Genomic DNA, 13,843 nt, shown 5'->3' on the forward strand with positions numbered 1-13,843 from the left:
AAACTCACATGGCAGGACATGCCCCCTTATTACAGTTACTTTGCTTGTCATCCGGCCTAGTAGATGGATCACAGTAATGTTCCTCGACGATTCCAGATGTTCTCTCCACACAGTGCACAACTTGCCTCTGCACACCTGAAAAAGACAAATTGTTGAGAAGCTGTTTACAAAAAAAGACATATTTACTCTCGACATCTGGCAATCGCATAGAATTCAATTACAGAATTTTCAGGCATTTAAACAGAGAGACAGCTGACAATTGTGCCACAGCCATTCCCCCCTTCATAGGCAAAAGATAAATTTTCCAAAAAATTACAAATAAATGTCAAATAAATGAACAAACTATTAAAATGTTCATACAACTTAGTCAAGTCAAGTCAAGTCATCTTTATTTATATAGCGCTTTAAACAAAAAAGATTGCGTCAAAGCAACTGAACAACAATAATTAGGAAAACAGTGTCAATAATGCAAAATGACAGTTAAAGGCAGTTCATCATTGAATTCAGTGATGTCATCATGCAGCTCAGTTCAGTTTAAATAGTATCTGTGCAATAATTTGCAATCAAGTCAACGATATCGCTGTAAATGAAGTGTCCCCAAAGTAGTCAAGTAGTCAAAAGAAAGAAAGAAAGAAAGAAAGAAAGAAAGAAAGAAAGAAAGAAAGACATTAGTGAAAGGTGAAAGTGACGTGATATACAGCCAAGTATGGTGACCCATACTCAGAATTCGTGCTCTGCATTTAACCCATCCAAAGTGCACACACACAGCAGTGAACACACACACACACACCATGAACACACACCTGGAGCAGTGGCCAGTCATTTATTATGGTACTAAAGTTTAGTTAGTGGCATTTCAATCTATTTTTCACACAACAATATGTGAAAAAGAGAGAGTGATATGCCATTAACTCTAGTAATTTTCTTTCAAGATAAGTAATATGTCTTCACATTTTAATTTGGCTTGGATTTAGAGAGTGGCAGTGTATTAAATAATGCAGTGTTCTTTAAGAACCCAAGTACCAGCCAATAATCTTTTTGTGGTTTGATTAAAATTTTCACATTGTCCTATTTAATAAACTCTAGAAATGAATGTGAGGAGACCACTATGCTGAATGTTATAATAAAAAAATCTTAATCTCAGCAGTCCTGTAGTTCTAAAACACAGATAGCAGCAAAACTAGCTTATTTATTCTTTGCTTCTCTCCCCTAGGAACTGAATTGACTCCAGGATGAGGGATAGCCATTCTTGTGTACTCTCCTCTGTTAGAGTCCCGTCCTTGGGCTGATTTCAACCTTTATTTGACAGCTTTGAGAATCAGAGGCTATGTCCACACGAAGCCAGAGCTTTCCCTATCCGATCTTTTTTTCCCCTCGTCTCAAGAAATATCTGCGTCCACATGAAACCACAAAACCAACACAAAACTATGTAGTAAACATGCCAGACCAGCATGTGGCGCTATAATTCTGCCACAGAGATACACTAAAAAGGGAGAAGAAGACATGGACTATGTGCATAAACCTTGCGCACGGTATACAAATGAACATGGAACATTACATTTATTAATCTGTGTTAATGTTAGATAATAAAAAGACAATCATTCAGTGTTTGTTCATGTTTTTGTTGCTGTTACGTGACGTAGCATTGTTTGACTAGGGGTGAAATGTGGGCTCATGACGTCATCGTTTCAGAAAATACACGGATTCGCTGTCTACACGAAAACGTAAAGACGGCGTTTTCAGATTTATCCACTCTGGGACCCGGTTTCAAAAAATAGCGGTTTCACCTTCCGAAAATGCCGGATCCGTGTGGACGAAACGCCCATCCGATAAAAAATTTGTGCGTATTCACAGAAACGCGTCTCCGTGTGGACGGGGCCAGAGTCTCCAACAAAGAGTTGAAGGGACCCCCAGTCCAGAGGCTTCACAGACTTCACAGATGTTTGAAGAATGTTATCAGATAAACCCTCAAACAGATGGGATAAAGGGCCCTGGGGCCCATGTGTCAGTCTGCACTGATTGTTGTGATTCTCAAAAGATGTACATGGAAATTAGGTGGCAAGTCCCACAGCTAAAATTTACAGAACACTGTCATATGTTTGTTTACTGTATGTGTAGATAAATGTTAACCATTATCAGAGTCACAAAAAATGAAAACCCCAAAACCTGCTATGGCCTGATTTCAATTATAAGATTTTTTAAAAATGATTTTTGATCATTTTAAACATAAATACAAAGCATAATTCATTTTACAAAATGTTATTTGATACAGTGGGAGCCCTTAATTTGAATTCTGCTGTTATGATATAGAATAATTGATTTACCAGCTGTGCCAGACCAATTAAATGATGTCATTTGTGTGAGCACTTCAGTCAAATTAAAGATGAGTAGCGGGTAATTGCATCTAAAAATAATCATATTGAAACTCTTCAACACTATTAAGACTGGTGCACTTGTAGTATGGACATAGTTTCCTCTTATGCTTATGTATTTTTTGGAATTTATTTAATATGAAATACAAATTGATGTTAATAAAGAACTATTGGTGCCATGCAATAATCCTTAACAGAGCTGTTGATGACCAAAAGCAAAAAAAAAAGCATGTATTTTAATCATAATCGATAGCAATTAATACACTTCATCTAAAAATATATTTTCAAGAGGATTCACTTGAGTAAATATTTAAAATGTACAGAAGCACTGCAAACATTTTAGTGGCATTAAGTACACTTTCAAACCTATCAGAGCTACTTTTCACAAATACTATGGGTCAAAATTATTGATTTTTCTTTTATGCCAAAAATCATTATGATATTAAGTAAAGATCATGTTCCATGAAGATATTTTGTACATTTCCTACCATAAATATATCAAAACTTAATTTCTGATTAGTAACATGCAATGCTTAGAATTTATTTGGACAACTTTAAAGATAATTTTCTCAGTATTTTGATTTTTTTTTTGCACCCTCAGATTCCAGATTTTCAAATTGTTTTATCTCGGCCAAATATTGTCCGATCCTAATAAACCATTCATCAATGGAAAGCTTATTTATTCAGCTTTCAGATGATGTTTTGAAAAATTGACATTTAAGACTGGTTTTGTGGTCCAGGGTCACAAATGTTGTTGACTGTGTTACAGGGAACAAAATATGCAGCAATATTAGTGTTTTTCTTTTTTGGTCTTCCATTCATAAGCAGACAAGCATCAGATATTAGGAGAAATGTTAAGATTAAATAAAGTAACAGCTTTTATTTAATAATTACACTTTGATTATAATTAAACAGTGAATGAAGGACACTATTAAAATTTAAGATTGAATGTATGGTACATTCAGTAAACACTGAAGACAGTGTTTCTTCAGCATTTCTGCATATCTCCTAATTACATTTGTAACAGAAGCGCTGGATTCAAACAGCCTTTAGTATCACTAACTGGAAAGTATTAGCAGATTAACCCACCCACTGACCAAAGAAACAGCGACCACCTGTGGTCCTTGGATCAAATTAGACACACTTTAAAACCATTAAACATTATTTAAATTCTTGTTTAGAGAATAGCAATCTAAAGACCCCATTTGCTGCTGAAAATGCTAAGTAAGGGATAATGTACATCCAGCTAGTTGTAATCGCAGAATAACCCCCGACAGGGTGATCAGGACTTGGATCAGGTCTTTTATCACCCTGAAGGGGGTTTTTCTGTGATAACAACTGGTTGGATGAACATTATCTCACGTATTACAACGCTACTTGCCACATAAGTAAATAATTAGACACAAAATATTGATTTGAGTTGAAATATTTGAACGCAAAACTTCTGTGAACACAACAGTTGCGAGCAAGCGGCAAGTTCAAACTAGACAGACATTTAAGGGAAACGGTGCAGTCAAACCACTTATAACACAACATTTTACCACATAAATAATTAAGGCAATAAAAGATTTAAGATGAAAATGTTTTAAAATCTTACCAGTTTGTTAGTTATCTTAAAATCCATTACAGCGTACAAAACAATAGTAGCAAAATGGCAGCAGCTGTGTTTGTATGAAACGAGAGCGAGTCCGCAATACCAGGATGACATAATTAAATAATTGTACACCATTTTGAATTGCGTTTTAATATTTTATTAGCTAAACAAACTCAAAACTAAAACCAAAAAAAAAGCTATCCATATCAACACTACATATCCGACCTCATACACCCGAATTATCCTGTGATAATAGACCTCACAGGTTGTTATCGAGGGATAACATACCTCGAATGTCACGACTGACCAATCAGAATCAAGTATTACACAGAGCCGTATAATAAAGGGCCATAATTTGTTCTTTAAACATGGGTATTTTTTCAGTGAATTTTATGAAAGAAAACACTGAAAATGTGTTTTAATACCAAAGGTAATCATATGTAAAATATGATTAAGGATAATCATATGTGAAATAACACTAAATAGTTTTCACTGTAGCCTATAAATTGATAGATTTATGCATATTACAGCTTCTAAAATTATTAAGTCAAAAGCAGGGAGTGATTTTCCCCTTTTTCTTTTTGTTAAGTTTATTAGACTGTTGTCACATTAAGAATTAATGCACAGATCCACTATACAAACACACCTTAGCCAAATTTCTCCCTACTGTTTATGTGCATGTAAGACTGTGCTAAGTGCTTAGGTGAATACTTGCCAAGCTGGTCATTTTGACAGTAGAAGTACGGGTGGGCAATATGGCAAAAATATCATAGCATGTTTTTTTTTTTGTTTTTTTTAATATCACGATTCTTCGTCATGTTGGTTTTACTATTTTGCAAGCGAATTTCCCTAATATAAAGACAAAGCCTTTCAAGGTAACAAAATATAAAAAGAATGGTGGATATTTAGGCCAAAGTGGGTGAAAATAAAAAATATTTGCCATTATTTTATCTTTGTTATTAAAAATAAGAACAAAGATACACATTACAACTACACATAATATACAAATAAAACAAACAGTGTTTTATTTTCAGGTACAATGGGTGTATTTATCAGGAGCATTCAGTAGTGATTCATTTTTTTTCTGTTTTGTTGTTTTATTAACATTAAAGGAATAGTTCACTCAAAGATCAAAATTCTGTCACCTGTCTGTCAATTCTGTCACCTGTCTGTCAATTCTGTCAGTGTTTTATTTTTATACCATCATTTACTCACTCAAAAGTTGTTTTAAACCTGAATGAGTTTCTTTCTTTTGCTGAACATAAATGCTATTTTGAAGAATGTGGAAAACCAAACAGTTGCTGGTCCACTATTTTTTTTTTCTACTATCAAATTCAATGTGGACCAGCAACTGTTTGGTTACCCACATTCTTCAAAATATCTTCTTTTGTTTTCAGCACAAGAAAGAAATTAATACAGATTTGGGATGACGTGAGTAAATAATCACAGAAATAAAAATTTTAGGGTCAACTATCCCTTTAATGACAGTCGGCAGCATGTTTAATACTGTCCCTTTAAGAGCTGCACACATCTAATATACAGGCTCTCTCAACTGTTTACTTTCATTTTAGACATAACCAACTGAGTCTATATATAAACCTTGTGTGTTTTGACAGTATTAGTGCAAAAGAAAACTTAGTTCAGTAATCAGGCTTTTTCCCAGCCAACATGCCAAGCTATATGGGCATCAACTGGGCATGGGCTCAGAGTGGGCACTTTGGTGGGCTGAATGTGGGCCCCACCTGGGATAAAGTTGTGGGCCCCAGTTAGGTTGCCCATTATTGTTTATTTGTGGGTCACATATGGGCCACATTTGGGCTATGTTAGGCTTTAATTATTATTTTTTTTTATTTTTTTTATTTATTCTTTATATATATTCGGTTTCCCCACCAGGAGGAGGCGGTATTAGGACATAACTGCATCGCTACCGACCGCTCTACTGGAGGGATCACCGTATGCACCTTAGCTGCACCCCCGTCAAGAGTGGTGAGGGAGGAGGAACCAGCAGGTAGGTTTCTGGCAGTAAAAGGTGCCGTCCATGATCTGGTAAGCTCCTCATGCACCTCCGGGAAGAAAGGCACCGGGGCGGGGCATTGAGAACCAGCGCAAGCCACTCTCAGAAACCAATCGTCCAACCTTAAGGGCTCGGGACGCGGTGGAGGTTTCCACTCAAACCCTACCCTCTCGGCGGCCCTGGAAAGCATAGCCGACATCTCCGGAATGGAGTACGTTCCTTTGGCAGCTCGACTGGTTGTGAAGCACTAGAGGAGTGATGGTCCCCCCAAAAGTTGGTTCCCTGGAGGGTTTGCCACCACTGTAACTCTCAGACTGCCCGTGCTACTGCCTAAAGTAGTCCTTGCCTGGCTGCCAGCACGATGAACACTAGATCGCGGGAGAGGCAATGGAGCTCCGCTCCCCTGGAGGTAACAGAGCCTGGTCTGCAACTCTGAGATGGTCATCTTCCCGCAGTGGGAACATGACTCATTCACGAACGCCACCTCAGCGTATTTAATGCCCAGACAAGTGAGGCAGTGATCGTGAACATCACCTGGCACCAGGTAATGACCGTACTAGAAACGCACAGGTGAAATGGCATCTTTAAAAAGATAATCCATCATCTTTACAAAGATGCACCCGTTTAAGCTCTTTTAGAGAAATTAGCTCTTTCAAGGAAATGCTCTTTTATCTGCTGAGATGCACAGGGGAGATGGCTGCTTGCAGCACAATAGGGGGTATTGCAGCCTGAATTGCGCAACCCACTTGAAACAGGAACGACCACCACTGAAGCGCCATCCGCCAACACAGAAAGCTCCCTAGAGCATGTTAAATCATCACAATGAAGATATGGCAGGAGCAGCAGCAGCTCCAAAGTGAATAGCTGGTTTGTGATGCACCTGTTACCTTTTTATGCTCACGCTGTGTTCAGTGGCAGTTGGATGCAATCATCGCTTGTCAATGTCCATTGGCTCATTTAGTTTCACTCGAAGTAGATTGGTCTCTCAAAGAAAGATTCCAATTTGTCCATCACGACATGACTCATAGTGACCGACTGAAAGGGAACTATATTAATTATATATAGAACTGTATAACTTGAATAAAGGTTTATATTAAAACTTATTTATTAATTATTAGATAAAAAAAATAAAAAATCTGTTTACAGCGTGTTTTTGCAGTGTTGAAAAACAATCACAGACATCTGTTAAGATCGCATGTGCAGCTGAGCAAAAGGAGATTTTTATAAGGAATCACGTACTGTATGCTACACTATATGCTACGCTAAAACTATTTTCTGCCATCTGTATTAGAAATGGGAATACAACAAATTAATGACAATGTTTTACATTTAAAATAGCCTATGCAAATAAAGTTATAGTTTAAAGTTCCTTGAAAGCATGCAATAAAGTAATTTTAATTTTTTAAGCTTTTTTTAAAACTTTTGCTGCATGAATTAAAAAATAAAATCTGCTATACACATATCAGACAAAATTGTGTTGAGGGAAAAAACAGAAGTTGTCGACAAATCCTTTAAATTTTAGGGTATTCAGACAGAGGAACATAAAATCTGAAAATATGAGCAGCTATAAAATTATAGTACAAATATATACAAATAAAAAAAAAATCATAAATTATAGCCTAATGGCATAAACAATATATAAAAGTAGACTAATTATAAAATAAAACACAAATTGTCATGGCATTCGTTATAAACAACATATTAAAGTCTAACCAAAACGAATTTAAAGATAAACTGAAATGAACCTATACATTTCTTATTCAGCACGAATACAAATATTTCCCACAAGAGGCTCCAGCACGATCGCTTAGATTTTTTTTCCTTATAGTAGCCCTAGCAGAAACAAGTTAAAATACTAGCTATGTCATTTTGGGCCATATAGATAAGAATAAGACAATATTCGGAACTGTAAATGGTTAACTTTTATTTGTGTACACACAATAAAAACAAAACATTGAGCTTTTGTAAAACAAAGAAAAAAATAGTGTAGGCTTTCAGCCTTCTCGGTTTCCTTGAGATGGATGCGCGGTCACAAAAATGTGCCGGAACTCAGTGTACACGATGCACAGGTTTTTATTTGGTTTTGTTAATATGATAATAAAGTAAAATATATTTTGTTTAGGACTATTTATTTTATTCCTATATATGTTGTTTTAATCTGTTTTTCTTCTGTTTTTGCGCTGCAGGTGGGTGATGTGACGACGTGTGAATACTTATGTTTGCTGCTGTTCACACACCACGCAGTATGTTACCATCCAAAGATACCAAATAAACTTATGTGCAAAATTGTATTCAAATTGAATTAAATAAAATTAAATTTGCTGCTGTAGGTGAAGGCACTGTAGGCCTACATGATAATTTGTGTATAAAATAAATTACGAGCTTCAGAGCACGCAGACGAAACGTGGTCATGTTATCTTATTTTCTGAGCCTGCTATTTGGGAACGCAAATCTGGGAGTTAATTATAACCAAGCACTTGGACGAGACTTTGCTCAAGCATTTTAGAATGACAAAACTAGCATTTCAGATGCCATGCAATGAGATTGGTCCATTGGTTGGTCCAATTATGCTGTCCCATTGATGCACATTAAGAAATGTATTCGGTAAAATTGTTTCCATCAGTTTATGCGCGTGTGTTCTTACCGGATAAGAATTTTAACCTACTTAGTTAAGCGCTTAAGTTTTTTAATGTGCATTTTTAGAATTTATGCACATCAACACATTATGTCTCCATTCAGCTTTTTTTATGTGATATACCAAAATGTGCATGGAAACACTAAGTTATTAGCTTCCTGTTAATTTACCATTGTAGAGATTAGTGGTCCTTTGAGCTAAATTATTTGTTTGGCAATATTTAATTCTGAATCAGTACAATAAATGTTTTTTTTTATTCTCAATAGTAAGTTTGCTCGTGATCAAGTGCAGGGGGACCCATCAAGTCAATTGGGGGGGACCCTTGGTGATGGTCCAGTGGTCCTATGGTAATATGAAGTAATCACATTTCACAAATCATTTAATTCTTAATTCATTCCTCTTATCTGAAGACCTGACCCTCCTGCTGTGGGCAATCGACTAATATGTTTTTGTTTAAATGTTCGTGCATTAGCCTGAAATCCAGCTTAATTTAGCAAAACAATAATTTCAGAGACATTGTGAGATGCAGGCTATTTTTTTGTCTTCTGTGCATAATGAAGGCTTTCTGAAACTGCACAGCTTTTCCAATTGAGTTTGAGTTTATTTGACATAAAAAGTAACAGTCAGCTACGCTACAACTTCTTTGTCAAGGATAACCCAATAAACTTGCAGAACTTATTTCCATTGTGGCCCATTGTGGAAATATTTTCTCATGGCGACAGTTTCAAATAGATTTGAACACCATATATTTAATCCTACAATGACTATAAACACATTTTCTATTGTGTATGCCTATGAAGGACAACTGAACCAATCAGAGTGGGTTAGGCTAGCATAGCATGGTAATTTGATGTTTTCACTGTAGTTTTGAAGAATTCTGTGCACAACATATCTGAAAACAGTGTCACGCGCTGGGCGTTTGCGGCTGCTTCAACCATCACACATTGGAAATTTCCAAATAAAAGTGTGTGTTCAACAAGCTGAAAGAAAGTGTTCACTTTCCTATGCGCCCACAGAGGAGAATTAGATAATGTGGGTCACTTTCAGCTGACAGACACCAATACATATCTATAATTATTTCAACACAACCACAATCAAATCCCTAGAAGCTTGATTTGTAGTGGCTGCATGCAAGTTCTGCCAGTGGTGGGCCGTCAAGGTCAGCAGGGCCTTCTCTGCTGGCCCTATAAAAAATTAAAATGTGTGAAAAATGTTATTATTATTATTATTATTATTATTATTATTATTTAGGTAAAAATTCCAATTGTTTAATGTCCACAAAATGGCCTATAATTAGTTTCGTAGAGGTTGAACTAGAATATCCTACATAAAAAAAGTCTGCAGCCAGCACTACAGATAGTGCTTGCCTTTTGTTCAAAGATGTCGCATCAGATTTGTAATGAGCATAAGTGACAGAATCATCAGCCAATCAAATTTTGACATTGAATAAAAGCACGCCCTCTGGGTCTAGCTACATGCCCTTCTCTATCTAGCTTGTACTTATTTGAACAATTCCTAAAACTTGGTATTACAAGCACATCCTGTGTATGTTTGCCTCTTTAAAAAGAATGGCTTTATGTATCCCCCAATTGTAAGTCGCTTTGGATAAAAGCGTATGCAAAATGACTAAATGTAAGTGTAATGTAAATGTAAATAATATGTTTTTTTTTTTTTAATTGTCTAGTATGGAAAGCAGAATCAATAATGTTCAAGCTTATTGATACTACGATCTTTAATAATTTAGCCCCAGGGCCTGTTTAAATGTATAGTTCACACAAAAATAATGTTTAATTAGGCTAGCTGTTCATTTTCTCACCCTCAGACCGTCCAAGATGTAGGTGACTTTTTTCTTCAGTAGAACGGTAAAGACGTTTTTAGCTGAAACAATGGTCCTTATTGATTTATAAAATGCAAGTTAGCAGCTGCACATTATTTAGAATAAAAAAAAGCATATCAAGGAGCACAAAATGAAAACCCATGGTTCCTGATGATACATTGAGGTCTTATGAAGCAAAACAATCAGTCTGTGCAAGAAACTGAATACTATTTACAATACTATTATCTGCAAATCAATAGCCTAAGGCAGGGTTCCTCAATTAGTTTTTGCCGAGGGCCAAATTCTGCCAACGATACCAAGGGCCACTGACCTATATATAATAATTGTAATAATATATATATATATATTATTACAATTATTATATTATTGTAGCTTTTTTTTAAAAAAGAATCAAAAGATGGTCACAAGATAAATATTCAGATTTTCCCCCCCAGTAGTCTGTTTTATTCAAACAATTCTGAACATTTTTGCATTTAGATACAGAAGAACTATGCCTGTTGAATATTAAAAACAAATTAACAAACAAAATATCTGGATCTCTATGTCTGCCATGAAAATCAACTGTTCCTGCTCATCCCCAGATTGGATCTCTTCTCTCCACTTTCCCTAATTGCAGATTCAATTATTAGATCTGTCAGCATTATTATTTTATACATAGATTTTTTTGGGGGGATCAAACTTCAACACTGTGTGTCCCAACCAGACGTTATGTGACGCAAAAAAAAGTATCTTTTCCATGTAGTTTTTGTCCTAACCAACCGCGACAGTGACACGTGACAATAAGCGACAACAAAATACAAACAATAAATCAACAACAACATACTTGAGATCGCAGGCAGGAACAACATACAAAATATGCCAGTGATAGGCTATTCTCAGGTAATGATTATGTGCTTTCAATGTTAAAAGTGTCTTATGTGAGTTTGAATATTATTTTGGGTGATCTTTATAGCCATAGTGAAAGCAACAATAGATATTTTAATAATAAAAATAAATAAATTTAGGCTAAAGCAAACTTAAGTTAAAACTGTGAACTCACTGCGAACCAACATCGAACCAACATCGATAACAAAGATGGCATCACTCACTCACTCAAAACTGTTCAGTTCATTCACATTTATTTTCCGTGTCCACTTTTCTTTTCTTCACACTTGCCATGTTATAGCTGTCACATCGTAAATCTACACTGGATGCGACAAAGCATTACAAATCATTTGAACTTTGTGTCAGCACGTCATAAATAGAACGAGTCAGCAGTTTTCTGTCGGGGATTTGTCGCGTCGCGCTGCGCTGCATTCAAGACAGCATCACTGATTATAATAAGTGTAACCGCGCCGCTCGTGTCTGGTGTAGACACAATGTAATTTAATGTCGCTTTCTGATGCTGCGTTTTAATTTTCATGCCACATTATTTGAAATCAGCGCAGGCCAAGCATTTTTCTCTTGCGAGCCGTTTGTGGCCCTGGCCTAAGGCAACAGGAAAATACGATTCTTTTTTTTTTTTCGATTTGGTTCTTTTGAAATGAATAAAGTGCAATAATATTATTATCACGATTATTAAGTTTTTTTATATATATATATAGTTATATTTAATGGGTCACGCTATGTGAAGTGTGAGGACCCCACCAAATCTCCAGGTACTCTTATGATAACCAGGCTGAAAAACTGATGTGCACCCCGATTATTAACATATATGTAACATATATTATTATATAACTAAAGTATCCAATATTGATGTGAAATGAGGATGTTTTACATGTCTAAAGCAAACAAAGCTAACTTTTTTACATAAACAAAGATAATTCATTTTGCCACCTTCTTCAAGTACATATCACTATGGATTACATGTAATAACCACTGATCTATAGTAGAGAACTGGATTGTTCATGACGTCATCAAAGTGAAGCCGCCACGCCACCATATTGGTAATCCCTAGTATTCCCATACATTCCATTGGAATAATTGGAAATCGTACGAATTTATTGCGAAAACATCATCCGACAAGTCAACATTTTTAAATCTGAAGTAGCTATATACATTCTTACAATGCAAACACTCTCAAAAACGTGCAGCTGTCAACTTGCATTTCATGTATCTCCAAAGACCATAGTTTCAGCTAAAAATCTTCTTTACTGTTCTACTGAAAAAAAAAAGTCACCTACATCTTTGAGAGCCTGAGGGTGAGTAAATTTTCACTTTTGGGTGACTACCCCTTTAATACTGGGTTTCGGTACCCATAGTAATAATGTTATAACAAGTTGAGTGAAATTATGCATGAGATCTGAGCTAATCAAAGCAGGATTTTGAACCAATGATATTTCAATGTATGCTTCTAAATATATAGTCTTTTATATTTTATATTAGTCTTTTCCATACTAAGCAGCATAAAAAAAAATAATAATAATAATAAAAAAACGTATTTCAAATCTTTAAGCCATGGATATACTCACAGCAAAGTTCCTTTTTATTCTTCATTTAGGAGTAAAAATAAGTTTGAACTTCTTCATAGCAGTACACTGTTAATGAACATGCCAACTATGCCAACCACACTGCTGAGACACTTTCATTTTTTTTTATACTATAAAGCAGCTCACCAGTGTCTATGTTTTACTCAGGAAATGAACCAAAGATTTCCATGTCAAATAAGGCAGAGCCCCAGAGCACATCTACCTATTATGTAACTGCCACGGACCAATTGTAGTTTGTAGGTGTTTGCCAGTTGGAGCAAACTTTTCTGAAAAGCTCTCTTTGGCAAGTTATTTCAAACTTCCAAAACAAACTCCAAACAAATGTATATTGAGGCCTTTAAGATGGCTACATGCACAGTATTCATGGAACAGTGCATGAACAAAAAACATTAGTAATGATTTGTGCACCAAGTCTGTCCACAGTCTAAAGGTGTGATCACATTAGCAAAGTATTGGTAAAATCTCACTGGCAAAAAAGGTCTATTGTCTATTGTCAATTGTGTAGTGATGCATGAAGCACCGCTCACACAGAAGCCATTTTCTAACCATGCAGCCATGCAGGGAATTTGTGTGACCAACTTGAACATAAGCAAACTTTTTTGCCCTTATGCAAAATGACTGGATTTTACAACATTTCACAGAGCAACAGAAAATGTGACTGCACTTTAATATCTTATTAGACCATCCGGTTAAATATTCCACCATTAATAAAGTCTTGCTTCCAATCACATTACATTTGAGTTCATGTAGCATCAGCTGGTCTAAAATCTGTTTCCAATAAAGTTCATGGCCTGTTTAATTCGGTGCAGTTCGCTGTCTGCCTGCATTTTTTTGTGAAAGCAATGTCTGCCAGAGAGCTAATTTATAGTCTGTTTGTTCAAACTAGCTATAGAGCTAGATTGAACAAACAGATCAACTCAGCT

General features: G+C 35.8%; 1 protein-coding gene across 1 annotated transcript in view; it reads right to left on the reverse strand.

The window, feature by feature from the left end:
* LOC109087793 (A disintegrin and metalloproteinase with thrombospondin motifs 7-like) overlaps positions 1–13,843 on the reverse strand; it is an 83,625-nt gene that overhangs the window by 28,028 nt on the left and 41,754 nt on the right. The window contains 1 exon segment of the mRNA XM_042726846.1: positions 9–135. Coding sequence (XP_042582780.1) covers positions 9–135 — 127 coding nt within the window.

This window comes from Cyprinus carpio, chromosome B7 (assembly GCF_018340385.1).
Source record: "Cyprinus carpio isolate SPL01 chromosome B7, ASM1834038v1, whole genome shotgun sequence".
Classification (NCBI taxonomy): Eukaryota; Metazoa; Chordata; class Actinopteri; order Cypriniformes; family Cyprinidae; genus Cyprinus; species Cyprinus carpio.